Consider the following 14178-nt stretch of genomic DNA (forward strand, 5'->3'; position numbering starts at 1 on the left):
TCTGGACAGAAAAAGACGTCCCCTCTCATGGTATGCCGTGGCTGGAGGGGTAGTCTGGAGCTTTCTAGAATACTACTTACTGGGATATAGTACTCGGTTCCCTTGCCTCACAGCCCAGACATTCGAATGGCTTCTGAGCTGGGTTTGGTTAAATCCAAGGAAGCTGCAGATGTGACAGGTGTAAGCAGTTTTGGTCCTTGGATTATAAAAGCAGGTAAAAACATATGTGCAAGTCTTAGTGGTGCCGTTTTTTTGATCTTTTAGTTAACTCATTCGTTCATTTATTCATTCAGCCCCACTGTGTAAGCACCTGACTGCCTGCCAGCCATCCAGGGCTTTAGAGACAGAGCCTGTGGCTTTTGAGAGTATTCACTTGGCTGTGGAGCTGGTCATGGAAAGGCATACTTGAAGTTCAGCTAACAAGCACAGCAAAAGACCAGTGTGACCCTTGGTGCAGGAAAACAGGGAGAGAGCTGTGGGTCGAGGAAACAGCTGGGCTGCTGGCTGGGCAGGGTTGGGTAAGGTATTAGGGGAGCCTTTGGGTGGAACTGGAGACTTTGGAAGATTCTTTGAGGTTCTAGTCTGAATAACCTTGGCATTGGTCCTGGTCCCCCTTTGCACCCACTGTGTCCCGTGGCTGGGAATGGCAACGAGGCCTGGGGGATTTCTCTTACCTTGATCCCAACCTGTGCTCTGGCTTGGAACCTTGGCAGAGTTGTGCCTGCCTCTGGAAGGCCATGCCTGGCTTCCTGCTCACCTGCTGCCCAGGTGAACCTCTCTTGAACCTCTCTTCAGGATTTGCAGGGCGGTTTCTTTGTGCAAATGACCCATCTTGGGCTCACACTGATTTGGATTAAAGTCTTGGCCCCTGCTTGTTGACCTTGTGACTCCAGGCCTGTTTTAAATCTGTGAGACTTGTTTGTGTGTTTTTAAGGCTAGTTTTTCTTTTCTGATAGAGTGATAATCTTTTGAAGAGAATCTAGGGTAATGATCTTGCCTCTTACCTATATGAAGAAGCAGACATTGAAATTGGGTAGCTGGAGATGAAGTGAGCAGAGCTGTTGCTGAGCTGGAAGGGAGGCCGGGTCTTGGATGTGTGGTGCTGCTGGACTGCTGATGTTTAGTTTCCTTCTGGAACTGGAACACCACCTCTGACATGGTTGGGATCTGCACACATACACTTCAGCCAGAATACCTGCCTTGGGTGTGAGCCCTCGTGTGCACACACCTCTGGAATAGTGGCTTTAAACTCTGCCAAGAGTCCTGGTGTCATGTGAAGATAGAGATGGATCCTTCTCAGGGTGGAGGGAGAGTAATACAGATGTTTGGGCGAAGGGGCTAATTGGACAGTTTTCTAACTCTTACTAAGATGTTTTTTATGGTCTTTTTCTTCAAAGTTTTATGAGTTTTTAGTTTACTGGATATAATTTTATTTAACAAATTCCCTTTTGTTTATGTAAACATACATGTACATAGTAGGTTTAAACTGTATGGTATTTTTAAGTGTGATCTTGGCTTTGTGGATCATGTTTTGAAAATAGAAACTTTTTTTTTCTATTCCAGACTCCTTTTAATTTTGGCATGAATCATAGAACACCACCATATCCCGCTGGGGATTATTGTCTTCTGTGCAGAAGTGAGCGGAAGGACTCTTCATTCTTAGAGAGTGGAATTAAGACTGCGAGCAAATTGGCCCTCTCCATGGCTCCCAAGGGCAACAGCATGCTGCACCTGCCCCTGTGGGTGTGCCCGGACTGCCGGCGGACTGTGGAGAAGGAGGAGCGGCACAGCGGCCTTGACCAGCCGTCGGTGAGTGCCCAGCACAGGGTGCATGGGCTTGTCGGCTTTCTTACCCTGTGAATTACAGAGCTCAGTGGACAGTGAAATAAATAATCGGGGTTAGCCTTCTGGAAGGAAACCCCTCTTATGCCATCTTCTGGTCCCTTGCTCTACCCTCTGGGGTTTTCCTCGTGGTCTTCTGTCCATACCTGTGGGAAGTAGGAGGGGACCTGCCCTCCTTGGTCTCACAGCTTGGTCAGCAAGCTTGGGGGCCCAAAGGATATGTTTTGGCTTTTTTTCGTCTGGCCTCAAGATGTCTTTGGCAATGCACTTTGCTGGAAAGCTCAGAAACCGTTACAGTGTTTGGTTCTGGCTGGTCCCATGTGCTGGTAACTCACCTGAAATTTTTTCTGGACACGGTTCTCAAGTCCGGATTTCCCCACCCTGTTTTTTCTTGATTTCTTGCCTCAGCTGAATGGAGTCATTCTTGAGGTGTTCAGGCTTATATGGGAAGGCCATAGCCTTAGTCTGCTCTTTGGCCCAGACATGTGTTTCGGGCTGTGCGCCTGAAAGGGCTTTGAGTCTGCTCTGTAGGTTCTCGAAGGACTTGGCTTTTGCAAGCATGTGAGACCCCACATTCTATAGCTTTTCTGTTCCTTTTATTTCTGCCTGTGGGCAGCTGTTTTCTGAGCTCCTCTAACACGTCCCTGCATGTCACCGCCAATACCAGCGCCCGCTGGCAGCACACACTCTCATGTCTGGGGCCTGCTGTCCAGGCCCGTGTGGTGCCTGGGCCACTCCCTGGGCGCTGCTGCACTCCGCGAGTCGACCTCGTCTCCAGTCTCCCCAGCCTCCCTCCTGCCAGCTGCTGCGCCGGGGACCTCTGATCTAGGGCTTCCTAGAAGGCAGTGCCCAACCACGAGGCCACACTGGGATATGAACAGCTAAACCTCGAGACTGCATCGTTTATCGGGATAAAAATGTACTTCTCACCCCACCTCCCCCGGTGTGCCCCCTTCCCCTGCGTATTCTCCTCAGCACAGTCAACTTCTTCATTTTGCTCGTGCCCTTCACTGGCCTAGACACCCCACAAGGGCAGTTGTGTGTTTTCTAGCCGGGAGCCATGCCCAGCCCGGCCTGTTCTAGGAAGCACGGTCTCTGAGTGAACGAACGAAGGGAAGGGAAGAAACCTCGGAGCCCCTCAGCAGGGTTAAGAAGATGGCCTCATCAGTCCCAGTGGTTCTCCCTCAGGTCTTCATGCTTTTACCGTTGTATTGTTTTACTTAGTTTCCTTTCTGGGGCTGGGCTGTTCCAGGAGGGCGGTGGTGCAGTGGTGCTGGCTGGTGTGCATGTGCCTGCCCTGCCACCAGACTTGTCTCCTCCGGCGGCCCTGCTGTGCCCTTGTAGCCTGGCTGGTGCAGGCAGGAAGGGCGGCCATTGAAAACAGCTATGATCTGCTGGAAGTTGTCCTGGGTACCGCCTTGTCAGACGAGGCTTTCTCTCACCAAAAAAGTGACTCTGGGCGCCCGTGTTTGCAGACTTAGACCTTCTGCTACTTTTTTGTAAAGTTGGTGCCTTTGGTCAAGCTGGCTAAAATTGCTGGCCTTTTTTTAAAAAATGAGATATAATTTACATCTAGTAAAATTCTTTTGAAGTGTGTATATATAGTTCAGTGAGTTCTGACACATTTTTACAGTTGTGTAACCATCACTACTTCAGTTACGATGTAGAATATTTCCATCACCCCAGAAGTTCCCCTGGTCACGTTGGTACCCGCTCCCCCCCCCCCCCGCCCCGGCCTGGCTGGTAACCACTGAGTTGATTCTGTCCCATGGTTTTGCTTTCTCTCAGTGTCACATAGATGCCTTCAGGCTGGTGTGATGCTTTTGGGAGCTGTGAGCCGTGTGTTGGTCGCTTGTTCTCTCCGTGGCTGGATCAGTTGTAGAGATGCACCCACTTTGTTGATCATTCACCGCAGACAGGTGTTTGCGCTGTTTACAGATTCGGATTGTTTTGCATGAAGCTGTGTGAAGCTTGTACAGGTCCTTCTCTGCACATTCTTTCTGCATGTTGCAGGCGATGTGCTTTTGTTGGTCAAGGACTTTTCATCTGTGCTCATGAAGAATGTTTGCCTGCCGTCGTCTTGTCTTTACTGTCCTTCAGGGCCTCCTGAGAGGAGTTGAGATGTACTCCTGCTTCCTCTCTTTTTTGGAAGAATTTGTGCAGAATTGTCATTAGTCCTTCCTAATGTGTTGCTGGTTCTTGGTTTTTGCTTCTCCCAGACAGTTTGGTGGAAGGCCGAGCTGCGCGTGGAAGAGACCACGGGGGGCGGGGTCCTGGTTATTCAGCCGTCACCCCTGCCTTGCACCTGGGGGGCCAGCTCACTTTGGCCAGCGCTGGAGCTGGCCTGGCTTTGTTCTTGTTGCTGCACACGCTCGCTTCTCCGGTGGCGTGTGCTGTGCCCTGCTGCTTATGTGGGCCAGAAAGGGGGGTTGCCCTGCACATGCCGGCCCCCTTCGTGTGGCGCTGGGCCTCCCACCGTGTTGTTTTCCCCGCCCGGCCCCCTGCCCCATTCAGCCCAAACCTGGGGCAGCCTGGTGCCTGGGACATGAGGTGCGGCTCTCCCAGTGACTGCGCCCCCCCCCCCCCAAGCCCCCCAGCCCGATGTAAGCCAGAGTCTGCCAGTATCTCTAGGGGTCTTGGGTGGGACACACCCTCTCCGCCTCCCTAGGGTGGCTGACCTGTGGCTTTCTGCCATGGGGGACAGCTTGGTTCCCTCCTGAAGTGGATCAGGCCTATGCCCCAGGGCGGGGGGCATTTGCTGCCCCCACAGCAAAAGAGTCTTCCTCCCAGAGAAGGGTGGGGCCCAGCAAGGTTGCACTGGCCACACTCAGCCTTTAAGGGCTCTTGACAAGCGTTTTTCTCTGACGCATTTCAGAGGCTGTGTTCTGTTGTCTGCCAAAGGTGAAGTGGCCTGTGTGTCCCCTTGTCGTCAGCGGGGCTCCGTGTGCTTGTCTGGCTCTCGTGGTCGCCTGAACTCTCTGGTGGGCCCGGCGTTGGGAGTTTCTCATTGTCAGGGTGGGAGCTCCGAGTTAAAAAGTGGGAGTGGAACGGAACTGCTCTTTTCTAGGTAGGAAGGCAGTTACCACAGGTTGTGGTAGATTATCAGTGAGACTTTGCCCAGCACCCTACCTTTACAGTGCCACACTGCAGACTTCCTCCACTCCCAGACCTTGTCATCCGGGCCAGTGTCTTCCTGCAGACACACCCCGTTCACACTGGCAGGGCCTTCTGACTGCACTGTTGTCCTAGAACAGCCGGAGGTCCAGGACTCAGTCGCCATCCCTTGTTTGCAAAGCCCTGGGATTCCTTTGCCTGGGACCTGGCTCAGCACTGCCCCTCCCTCCAGCGGGTGGTGTGTTGCTGGGGACACTGCAGGCCTAGGCTCCCCAGTGCACGCTGACATTGTGGTTCCTGGCTGTGGGTGGGCATTTGGCGTGTTGCTCTGGCTTCAGACCTGACTGCAAAAGGGCGCAAACCTTCCCTTCTCCTTTCTTTCCAAACCCACACACCCTCTTTGCTCTGCACAACTCAGGTGCTGCTAACCTTCACACTCCTGGGCGGGGGTCGAAGCGGACATTCAGATCCTGGCTACCTCTACTTACCCCAGTCTCTGCTATCCCTGCAGCCGGGGGAGACCCGCCTCCTTGGGGCTCTCGGGGCCTCTCCTCTCTCATCTTCTCTGGGGCTTCGCTGCTCGGGTTAGTCTTTTCTTCTTACGCACCACAGATCTTTCCTTCTGTCCTTGATCAAGCCCAGGAGAGCACAGATGCTCTAGAATTGTCCATTCTTCAGATACCCGCCTCTGACCTCGAGGTCCCTCCCAGCTGTCACCATCTCTCCCACTCTGTCGTTTGTTTCTCTGGGGAAACAAACTCCTGGTTTGGTTTCTTTCGTAGATAAGAGGTTTTCCATTTCTTTTCCAGTTAGTTTTGGTGAATTATATTCTGAGAAATTGTTAGGAGTTCCTGGTATAAAATTGTGTGGAGGCCCTGTATTCACTTCTTATCGGACCGTACATACAAATCTTTATCCCTTATATTTGTGCTTTCTCTTTCTTTTTGTGAACTGGTCTTGCTAGAAGTCTGTCAGTTTTGTCTTTTCAAAGAAAGGACAAATCTTAAGTTTAGTTAATTAAAAATTTTTTTAACTTTTTTTTTTGTTGTTTAACTTAAATCTCTCTCCTTTCTGTTTCATTAATTGCTGCTGTTGTATGTGGTGTAGACATGATTAGGCAGTGCTGGGCATGTGTGGTAAGGAAGTGTTCAGCAGCAGAGCTGAAAGCTGAGCAGAGCGGTCCCTCTCTGACTTGTCTTCTGCTTGTCCTCTATGTTCCTGAGGCTTCCAGTGTTGGCAGATTCTTGTCCGTTCCTCCAGAAATGTTCTGTTCTGTTTTTTGTGTATTGGAAGGTGGTGATGGCACACACCACAGTATCCTGCATTGTAGACATCTGTCATTAAGTGAACACCTGGGGTCCTCTCACTTTCTTGTCCTTGGAAGAGGGGTATGGATGCCATGGCAGGGTGGGGTGCACGTTGGTGGGGGGCTGCTGTCCATTTCTAAGCCTCTCTGAGGGCTGTTGACAGTGTCTGGGGCACCTGCTCTGGGGACCAACTGCTTCAGGGAATTGCATTCCTTGCTTATCTCACCTGGAGACCTTGTGGGAGGGAACCTGAGCCTGCTTGGGGGCAGGCAGGGAGACAGCCCTGTCCCACTTTCCGGCTTCCAGGCAAAAAGCCCCTGGGCCATCACCACACATTTCCTGCTGGTTGTGACCACAAATCTGTTTTTTTTTCCCTTCTTCTTCTTCTTTTTCTAAAGATTTTATTTATTTATTTATTTGAGAGAGAGAGAGTGGGATCACAAGTAGGCAGAGAGGCAGGTGTGGGGGGTGGGGCGTGGTGGAGGGAAGCAGTCTCTCCGCCAAGCAGAGTCCAATGTCCAGTGTGGGGCTCGATCTCAGGACCCAGATCCTGACCTGAGCTGAAGGCAGACGCCCAACGACTTGAGTCACCCAGGTGCCCTGGTTTTTCTTTTTGATCTGTGGTTACTTTTCTGCCTTCCTGAGTTCTCACCCATCCGTTTTTATTATTCTGCTCTGATACCTGCTGGAAATCTCTCATTGTACTAGATTTTGAAATGTTAGTGGCTCAGTTTTAAGTGTTACCCAATTTTCATTATTTCTGTTTTCAACCATTAATTACTTAGAAGTATTTGTAAATACACAAACAGATCTGGGGTTGCTTTTAATCATTGACTTTTAGGGATGCCTGGGTGGCTCAGTGGATTGAGCCTCTGCCTTCGGCTCGGGTAATGATCTCGGGGTCCTGGGATCGAATCCCGCGTCGGGCTCTCTGCTCTGCGGGGAGCCTGCTTCCTCCTCTCTCTCTGCCTGCCTCTCTGCCTACTTGTGATCTCTCTCTCTCTGTCAAATAAATAAATAAATAAAATCTTAAAAAAAAAAAACTTAAAATCATTGACTTTTAATTTAATGCTGTTGGATGTCATGATCTCTATTATAATGATTCCTCTCCAGTTAGTTCTACTACTACATGGTTAAGTTTTTCAGTTGTTCCATGTGTCCTTGAAAATGTGTTCCCAGGATTTAGAGGACTCTGTTCCCCCGTTAGTTCAACCCCTTGTTAATTGTGCTCTTAATTCCTTCTGTGTTTTTCCTAGTTTTTCAGCGTGCTTAATGTGTCCGTTTCTGAGTAAGCAGATTAAGCTCTCCTACTCTGCAGGTATATTTGTCCTTTTTTCCTTATAAATATTTTCATTTTTACTCTACATTTTAAAGCTGTGCTGGTGAATACATGTTAAAATGACTCAGTCTTGTTGTATTGTTCCTTTATTGTACTGAAGCCTCGTGTGGTTCCTCCAGAAGGACTGTTTTGTTCACTGTTTGTGGGGCTCTGTGAGCTCCCTCCTTCTCCTCCCCTCCTTTCATGTACTATTATTTTCAGTCTCTTGATGTTGGTGTGTTTTACGTGGTTTTGTGCACTCGGCAGAAAGGTTGACTTAATTGGTCACTTTTGAGAGTCTGTTTCTCAGTGGTGAAATGACTCTGTCACTCAGCAATTAGGGCTGACCTGTGGTCACGACGCAGGCATCACCCTTAGCTCAGATCCCCTCTTGTGCCACTCCCAGCCCTGCCCTTCTCCGTGGAGTCGACACCCTCCTGATGTTCTTTATGAGCCATGCTCCTAAACACTCTTGTCTAGTTTCCTGAGGTTTGGAATTTCATAAAAATACTGTACAGTGTGCATTATTTTGTGCCTGATTTATTTTGTTCAACATTATATTTGAGATTCATGAATGTTTTAGTTTTTTTTATTTTCATCACTATATACTATCTGCCTCGTTGAATATACTACATTTTGGTTGCTTCCAAATTTCACTGTTATGAATGATACTCTTGGAACACATGTTCACACATTCTGTTGTATGTACATGTGGGAAAGGAATCATTGAGTCATAGAGAACTTACATAATTAACTGATTACAAGTGAAGATCAATAGCATATTTTTAAATGAAAACTTTTTCAAAAACAAAAATAATTTTGTGAGTAGGGTAGCATTGTTTTATAAATCTTAGTGTTTGGATGATAGAAGACAGCTAGACTCTCATATGTGCTTCTATGTTCAGCTGTTGTTATAGGTTGTTTTGATTGAAGTATATGAAGCAAGTAGTATGATAGCTTTTTCAGATATTTGTGGGTATTCCTTTTTGATACTGCTGCAAATCATGACAAGTAATGTTTTCTTAATGATTAGTTGCAATGTAGAGTATGAAACAGTATCAATGAATTTTTCCTGTGTGGTTAAAATACTTTCTTGCATTCTGAATGAATATCTCTTACCCATCGATGATTTTGTAACAGCATGCATTTGTAAAATGATGGTTTACTGAGTTAGGTAGATCTTCCTGATACTGATAACCTTTCATTATTCAGTATGAAAAAATTATATTTGTGGGGTGAATTGGTGACTCAGTTGGGTAAGCTTCTGACTCCTAGTTTCAGCTCACGTCATGATCTCAGGGTCTTGAGATCGAGCCCCATGTCAGGCTCTGTGCTCAGTGAGGAGTCTGCTTGGGCTTCTCCCTCTCCCTCTTCCTCTGCCCCTCCCCCTGCTCGTGCTTATTCTCTTTCTCTCTCTAAAATAAATAAATAAAATCTTTATTTATTTGTCAGAGAGGGCACAAGGAGGGGGAACAGCAGGCAGAGGGAGAAGCAGACTCCCTGCTGAGCAGGGAGGCCGATGTGGTACTTGATCCCAAGACCCTGGGACCATGACCTGAGCTGAAGGCAGACACTTAACTGGCTGAACCACCCAGGCATCCCAATAAATAAAATCTTAAAAGAAATGTATTTCTGTTATCACCACTAGTCTCAACAGAATAGTCTTAAAATGGAGAGGCTTTGGAGCCCACAGTGATGGATTCATGATTTCCATCCAATCTTCTGATTTTTGCCTGAAAGCTCGGATTTTGATAGGCCACAAGTAGTGTCAACTGTTTTCCTTGAAGTGCCAGGTTCATTTTATTCATTTTTGAGAAAATGTCCACTATCCAAGTCTGAACACCTGTGGTTTGGTCTGTCAGGCATTCCAGATGTGTCGTGGTGGCAGTGGCCCCTTCTACTCACAGCGCACACTGCTTTTACTGGGAACATTGCTGGAATCTTCATGTGTGCTCCCTTTTTCATCACATAGAATTTTTTTTTTAAGATTTTTTTTTTAAGATTTTATTTATTTATTTGACAGACAAAGATCACAAGTAGGCAGAGAGGCAGGCAGAGAGAGGAGGAAGCAGGCTCCCTGCTGAGCAGAGAGCCCAATGTGGGACACGATCCCAGGACCCTGGGATCATGACCTGAGCCGAAAGCGGAGGCTTTAACCCACTGAGCCACCCAGGTTCCCCATCACATAGAATATTTAAAAGGTGTGTGCTTGAGGGTTCAGATTTAATGCAATTAATAATTTTAATGCATCCAGGGCATTCTTTTTTTTTCTTTTCAAAGATTTTATTTATTTATTTGTCAGAGAAGAGAGAGGGAGAGAGGGAGAGCGAGCACAGGCAGAGGCAAAGGGAGAAGCAGGCTCCCCGCCAAGCAAGGAGCCCAATGTGGGACTCGATCCCAGGACGCTGGGATCATGACCTGAGCCGAAGGCAGCTGCTTAACCAACTGAGCCACCCAGGCGTCCCATCCAGGGCATTCTTTACTGGAACTTGGCTTTTTTAAACTAAGTGTGTGGAAGTGAAGGACAGTGGCTACTAGCACACTTCATTGTGCAACTTTCATTCTTGCCCAGATGTGGGTGGCTAACCCCACCATTGCTTTTGCACCATCACTGCAAATGTCAACACAGGGGAAAAGGCAAATATCTAGATATTAATGTGAAAATAATTTTGGCTAGTGGACTTGCTGAAAGGGTGTCTGGGACTGTCATGGGACCATAGACCATGCTTGGAGAACCACTATCCTTTGGAATACAGTGGCCCCCCATCTGCGATTCCCCCTTCCAGCGTCTCAGTTCTGTCATTGGCGTGTCCCAGAAACAGGTGATCCTCCTCCTGACGTGTGGACAGAAGGTCAGCAGTAGCCTGATGTGAGGTCACAACACCCATGTCACTCAACCTCCTTCATCTCCTACATGGGCACTTTATCATCTCACATCACTGCAAGAAGGGGACAGTAAGACAGTTTGAGAGATAGACCACATTCACACAACTTTTATTACAGTGTATTGTGACACTCGTTCTAGTTTATTATTATATATGAATATTACTATTATTATAACTATTGTTAATCTCATGCTGTGCCTGATTTGTAGATTAAACTTTATCGTAGGTATAGGAAAAAACATGGTATAGATAGGGTATAGTATATTCATGGATTTAGGCATCCACTGGGGTCATGTAACATATCCCTTGCTGATAAAGGGGGATGACTGTATTTGTCTTTTTCCTACAGATGTATAGGACTTCTTTATGTGCTCTGAACATGACCCCTTTGCTGCTTTTATGCATTGCAAATGCCAGCTGCTGCTTTTTTTGCTTCCCTTTTCACTGTTTATAGTGTCTTTTGATGAAAACAAATTCATTTTGTTAAGAGATTTATTTGAGAGAGAGCAAGTGAGCAGGCAGGGAGGGCAGGGAAGGAGATAAAGAGTCTCAGGGAGGCCCCACACTGAGCGTGGAGCCCAGCATGGGGCTTGATCTCACAACCCCGAGATCATGAGCTTACCCCAAAGCAAGAATTGGACACTTAACTGACTGCACCATCCAGGAGCCCTGAACACAAATTCATGTTTTTTTTTTTTTTTTTTTTTTTTTTTTTTAAAGATTTTATTTATTTATTTGAGGGAGAAGCAGGCTCCCCGCGGAGCAAGGAGCCCGACGCGGGACTCGATCCCAGGACGCTGGGATCATGACCTGAGCCGAAGGCAGCGGCTTAACCAGCTGAGCCACCCAGGCGTCCCACAAATTCATGTTTAATCTAGTCAGATTTCTCACATTTTTCCTAAGTAGTTGCCACTTTTTTTAGTTCTGTTTATTAATGGTTTTTCCTATCATGACATCATAAACATATTTTTCTTCTTCTCTTAGTACTGCCCAGAGAAATATGTGAATGACAAATGCAAGCCACATGCGAATAATTTTAATATTTTAGTAGCCACATATCAAAAACTAAAATAAAAGAGGTGATATGACCATCTGTTTTTTCCCTCAGTGTATCCAGACTATCATTTCAGCCTGTACTCAGTATAAAAAATGTTAATGTCATTTTGTTTTGTGCTAAATACTCAGAGTCCTTTGTATGTTTTTACATGTATGGCATGCATTGCTTAGGATGCTCGCATCTCACAGCTCAGTAGCCACGGATGATACAGTAAACAGCACAGGCCTCTACTTCTGTTGTTAGGCCTTTCGTGTTTAGACCTGCACCCTGCCTCAAATTGAAATTATTTTTATATGGTGTGAGGTAAAGGTCAAATTAAATTTATTTCCGTGTGGAAATCAGTTCCCTAGCAGCGTTTATTGAAATGACTGTTGCTCCCTCCTCCTCCTTGCCCCCACTTTTCAATACCACCTTTGTTGTAAATCAAGCATCTGAATATGTGTGGATGTATTTCTGGGTTCTGGGTTCTGTTCCACGGTTTTGTTTTTCCTTGTGCCAACAGCATGTTGTCTTAATTACTGTAGTTTTGTAATAAATCTCATTTTCAGAGAAAAAGTGCTGTTACCTTGTACTCTTCAAACATATCTTAGTTATTCTTCATTCTTCGCATTTCTGTAAAACTGAAAATTATCTTGTCAATTTATTTATTTATTTATTTATTTAAATATTTATTTATTTATTTATTTGACAGAGATCACAGAGAGAGAGAGGAGGAAACAGGCTCCCTGTTGAGCAGAGAGCCCGGTGTGGGGCTGGATCCCAGGACCCAGATCATGACCTGAGTCGAAGGCAGAGGCTTATTTAATACACTGAGCCACCCAGGTGCCCCATCTTGTCAATTTATACACACACACACACACACACAAAGACACACAATCCCAAAATAGAAAAATAACCTTGTTGGGGTTTGACTGGGATTACATGGAGTCTGCAAATCAATAGGAGGGGAATTAACTTCTTTCTAATATTCCTTATAATCTAATAATCCTGGGGTACCTGGGAGGCTCGGTTGGTTGAGCGTCTGACTCTTGGTTTTGACTGAGGTCATAATCTCATGGGTCTTGGGATCGAGCCCCACATTTGGCTCCAGGCCCAACAGGGAGTCTGCTTAGAGATTCTCTCTCTCTCTCTCTCAAATACATAAATTTTTTTAAGAAAACTCTAATAATCCCCATTGAGTATGGAATCTTTTTCTATTTATATGTGTTTTGTATTTTTTCAGTATCATTACACTGCCCTTTTAAAAAGGGTGGAGGTTGCCAGGGTGATGTGGTCAGTTAAGCATCTGACTTTTGGTTCTGACTCAGGTCATGACCTTGGAGTCATGGGATTGAGGCCCCACGTTGGGCTCTGCACTCAGTGCAGAGTCTGTTTGAGATTTTTTTTTCCCTCTGCCCCTCCCCCCCTTAAATAAATAAATACATAAGTCTTTAAAAAAAAAAAAGATTGTCCCATAGGTATTGGATTTTTATCTGTTCTATTTTAAATGATATCTTCTCCATTCTTCCTCCTCTAACTTTATCAGTACAGACGTATTGACTCACCTTTTTATTTTTTGTTTTATTTTTTAAGATTTATTTATTTATTAGTGAGAGAATGCGTGTATGTGTGTGTGGCAGGGCAAGGGCAGAGGGAGAGAGAGGGGAAGAGAATCTCAAGCAGACTCTGCATTGGGCACAGAGCCCGACATGGGGTTCTGTATCATGACCTGAGCCAAAATCCCAAGAGCTGCTTAACCAACTGCACCACCCAGGCATCCCAACTTCTCTAAGTTGTTAATTAAAAGGACATTGCAAGACCCCTATTTTATGAGTCAAACAGGTCTTGATTTTTTTAATTGATGTGGAACCCCAATTTTTTTTTTAAAGAGTTGCAATTTCAAGTTACAGTCATTTTGCCTCAGATGTTGTTTGTATTGCTGGGTGGACCTGCAACACTCACTAAACGACTCCACACACATGATTTTTACTCACCTTCTCAACCTTGGTCACGGGCACAACCCTGAAGACCGAAGGCAGAGTGAGAAGTGCAATCTGAAGGAGGCAATTCTAGAGGATATCTGACATTTGAGACAGAGATGAGTGAAAAGCAGATACCAGAGAAATAGAAGGAAAAACAAGAAAGTGTGATAAGTAGAGCAAAGTGATGGTAGTCATTTAAAGTATGGTGTGGTTGGTAGTTGTTGGGCCTGGGACTGGATTTTTTTGCCCTACTTGAAGATGATAAGCTACCTTGTTACTATTTCATGGGTGCTGGCCGGGGACATGAGACTCCTGGGTCAGAGACAGAGGACTTTACTGCTCACAGCACAGCAGCTCGCATGAGCATGAGCATGTCTGCTCCCCTTGCTCCCTCTCCCTGCCCAAATTCCGTGTCTGTGAAGTGGGGAGGTCTACATCCTTGCCGCGGGTGCAGGGACTTTGTCTTGGAGCTCAGGAGCACTGGGTGTGGGGATCTGCCACTTTCGTAGTGTGTAGGAGGCAAGCCTGCACTTTGTCTCAAGGTTATCTGCAGCGCGAAACTGGAGAACCAGCCCCCCGGGGTGGGGGGGGAAATAGGCAGAGCCCTCCAGCCTTGGCGTACATCCATCAAGACTGGGAGTTGGTCTGAGAGACCCAAGGAGAGCTGTCTCCCAACTGTCCTCTGAACAGACGT

The 14178-nt window shown here is 46.6% G+C and overlaps 1 protein-coding gene across 3 annotated transcripts in view; it reads left to right on the forward strand.

Annotated features, from left to right (window-relative positions):
• The first annotated feature begins 1651 nt into the window (after window positions 1–1651).
• FAM193A (family with sequence similarity 193 member A) overlaps window positions 1652–14178 on the forward strand; it is a 100429-nt gene continuing 87902 nt past the window's right edge. For 2 of the 3 annotated variants that reach the window (XM_080797722.1, XM_080797723.1), the window contains exon 1: window positions 1673–1809. In XM_080797722.1, the coding sequence (XP_080653848.1) occupies window positions 1702–1809 (108 nt within the window). In that variant the 5' untranslated portion in view covers window positions 1673–1701. Of the gene's footprint in view, window positions 1810–14178 lie in introns of all 3 variants that reach the window. The other variant, XM_080797721.1, reaches the window with a different exon arrangement.

The sequence above is a fragment of the Martes martes genome, assembly GCF_963455335.1.
Source record: "Martes martes genome assembly, chromosome: 2".
Lineage (NCBI taxonomy): Eukaryota > Metazoa > Chordata > Mammalia > Carnivora > Mustelidae > Martes > Martes martes.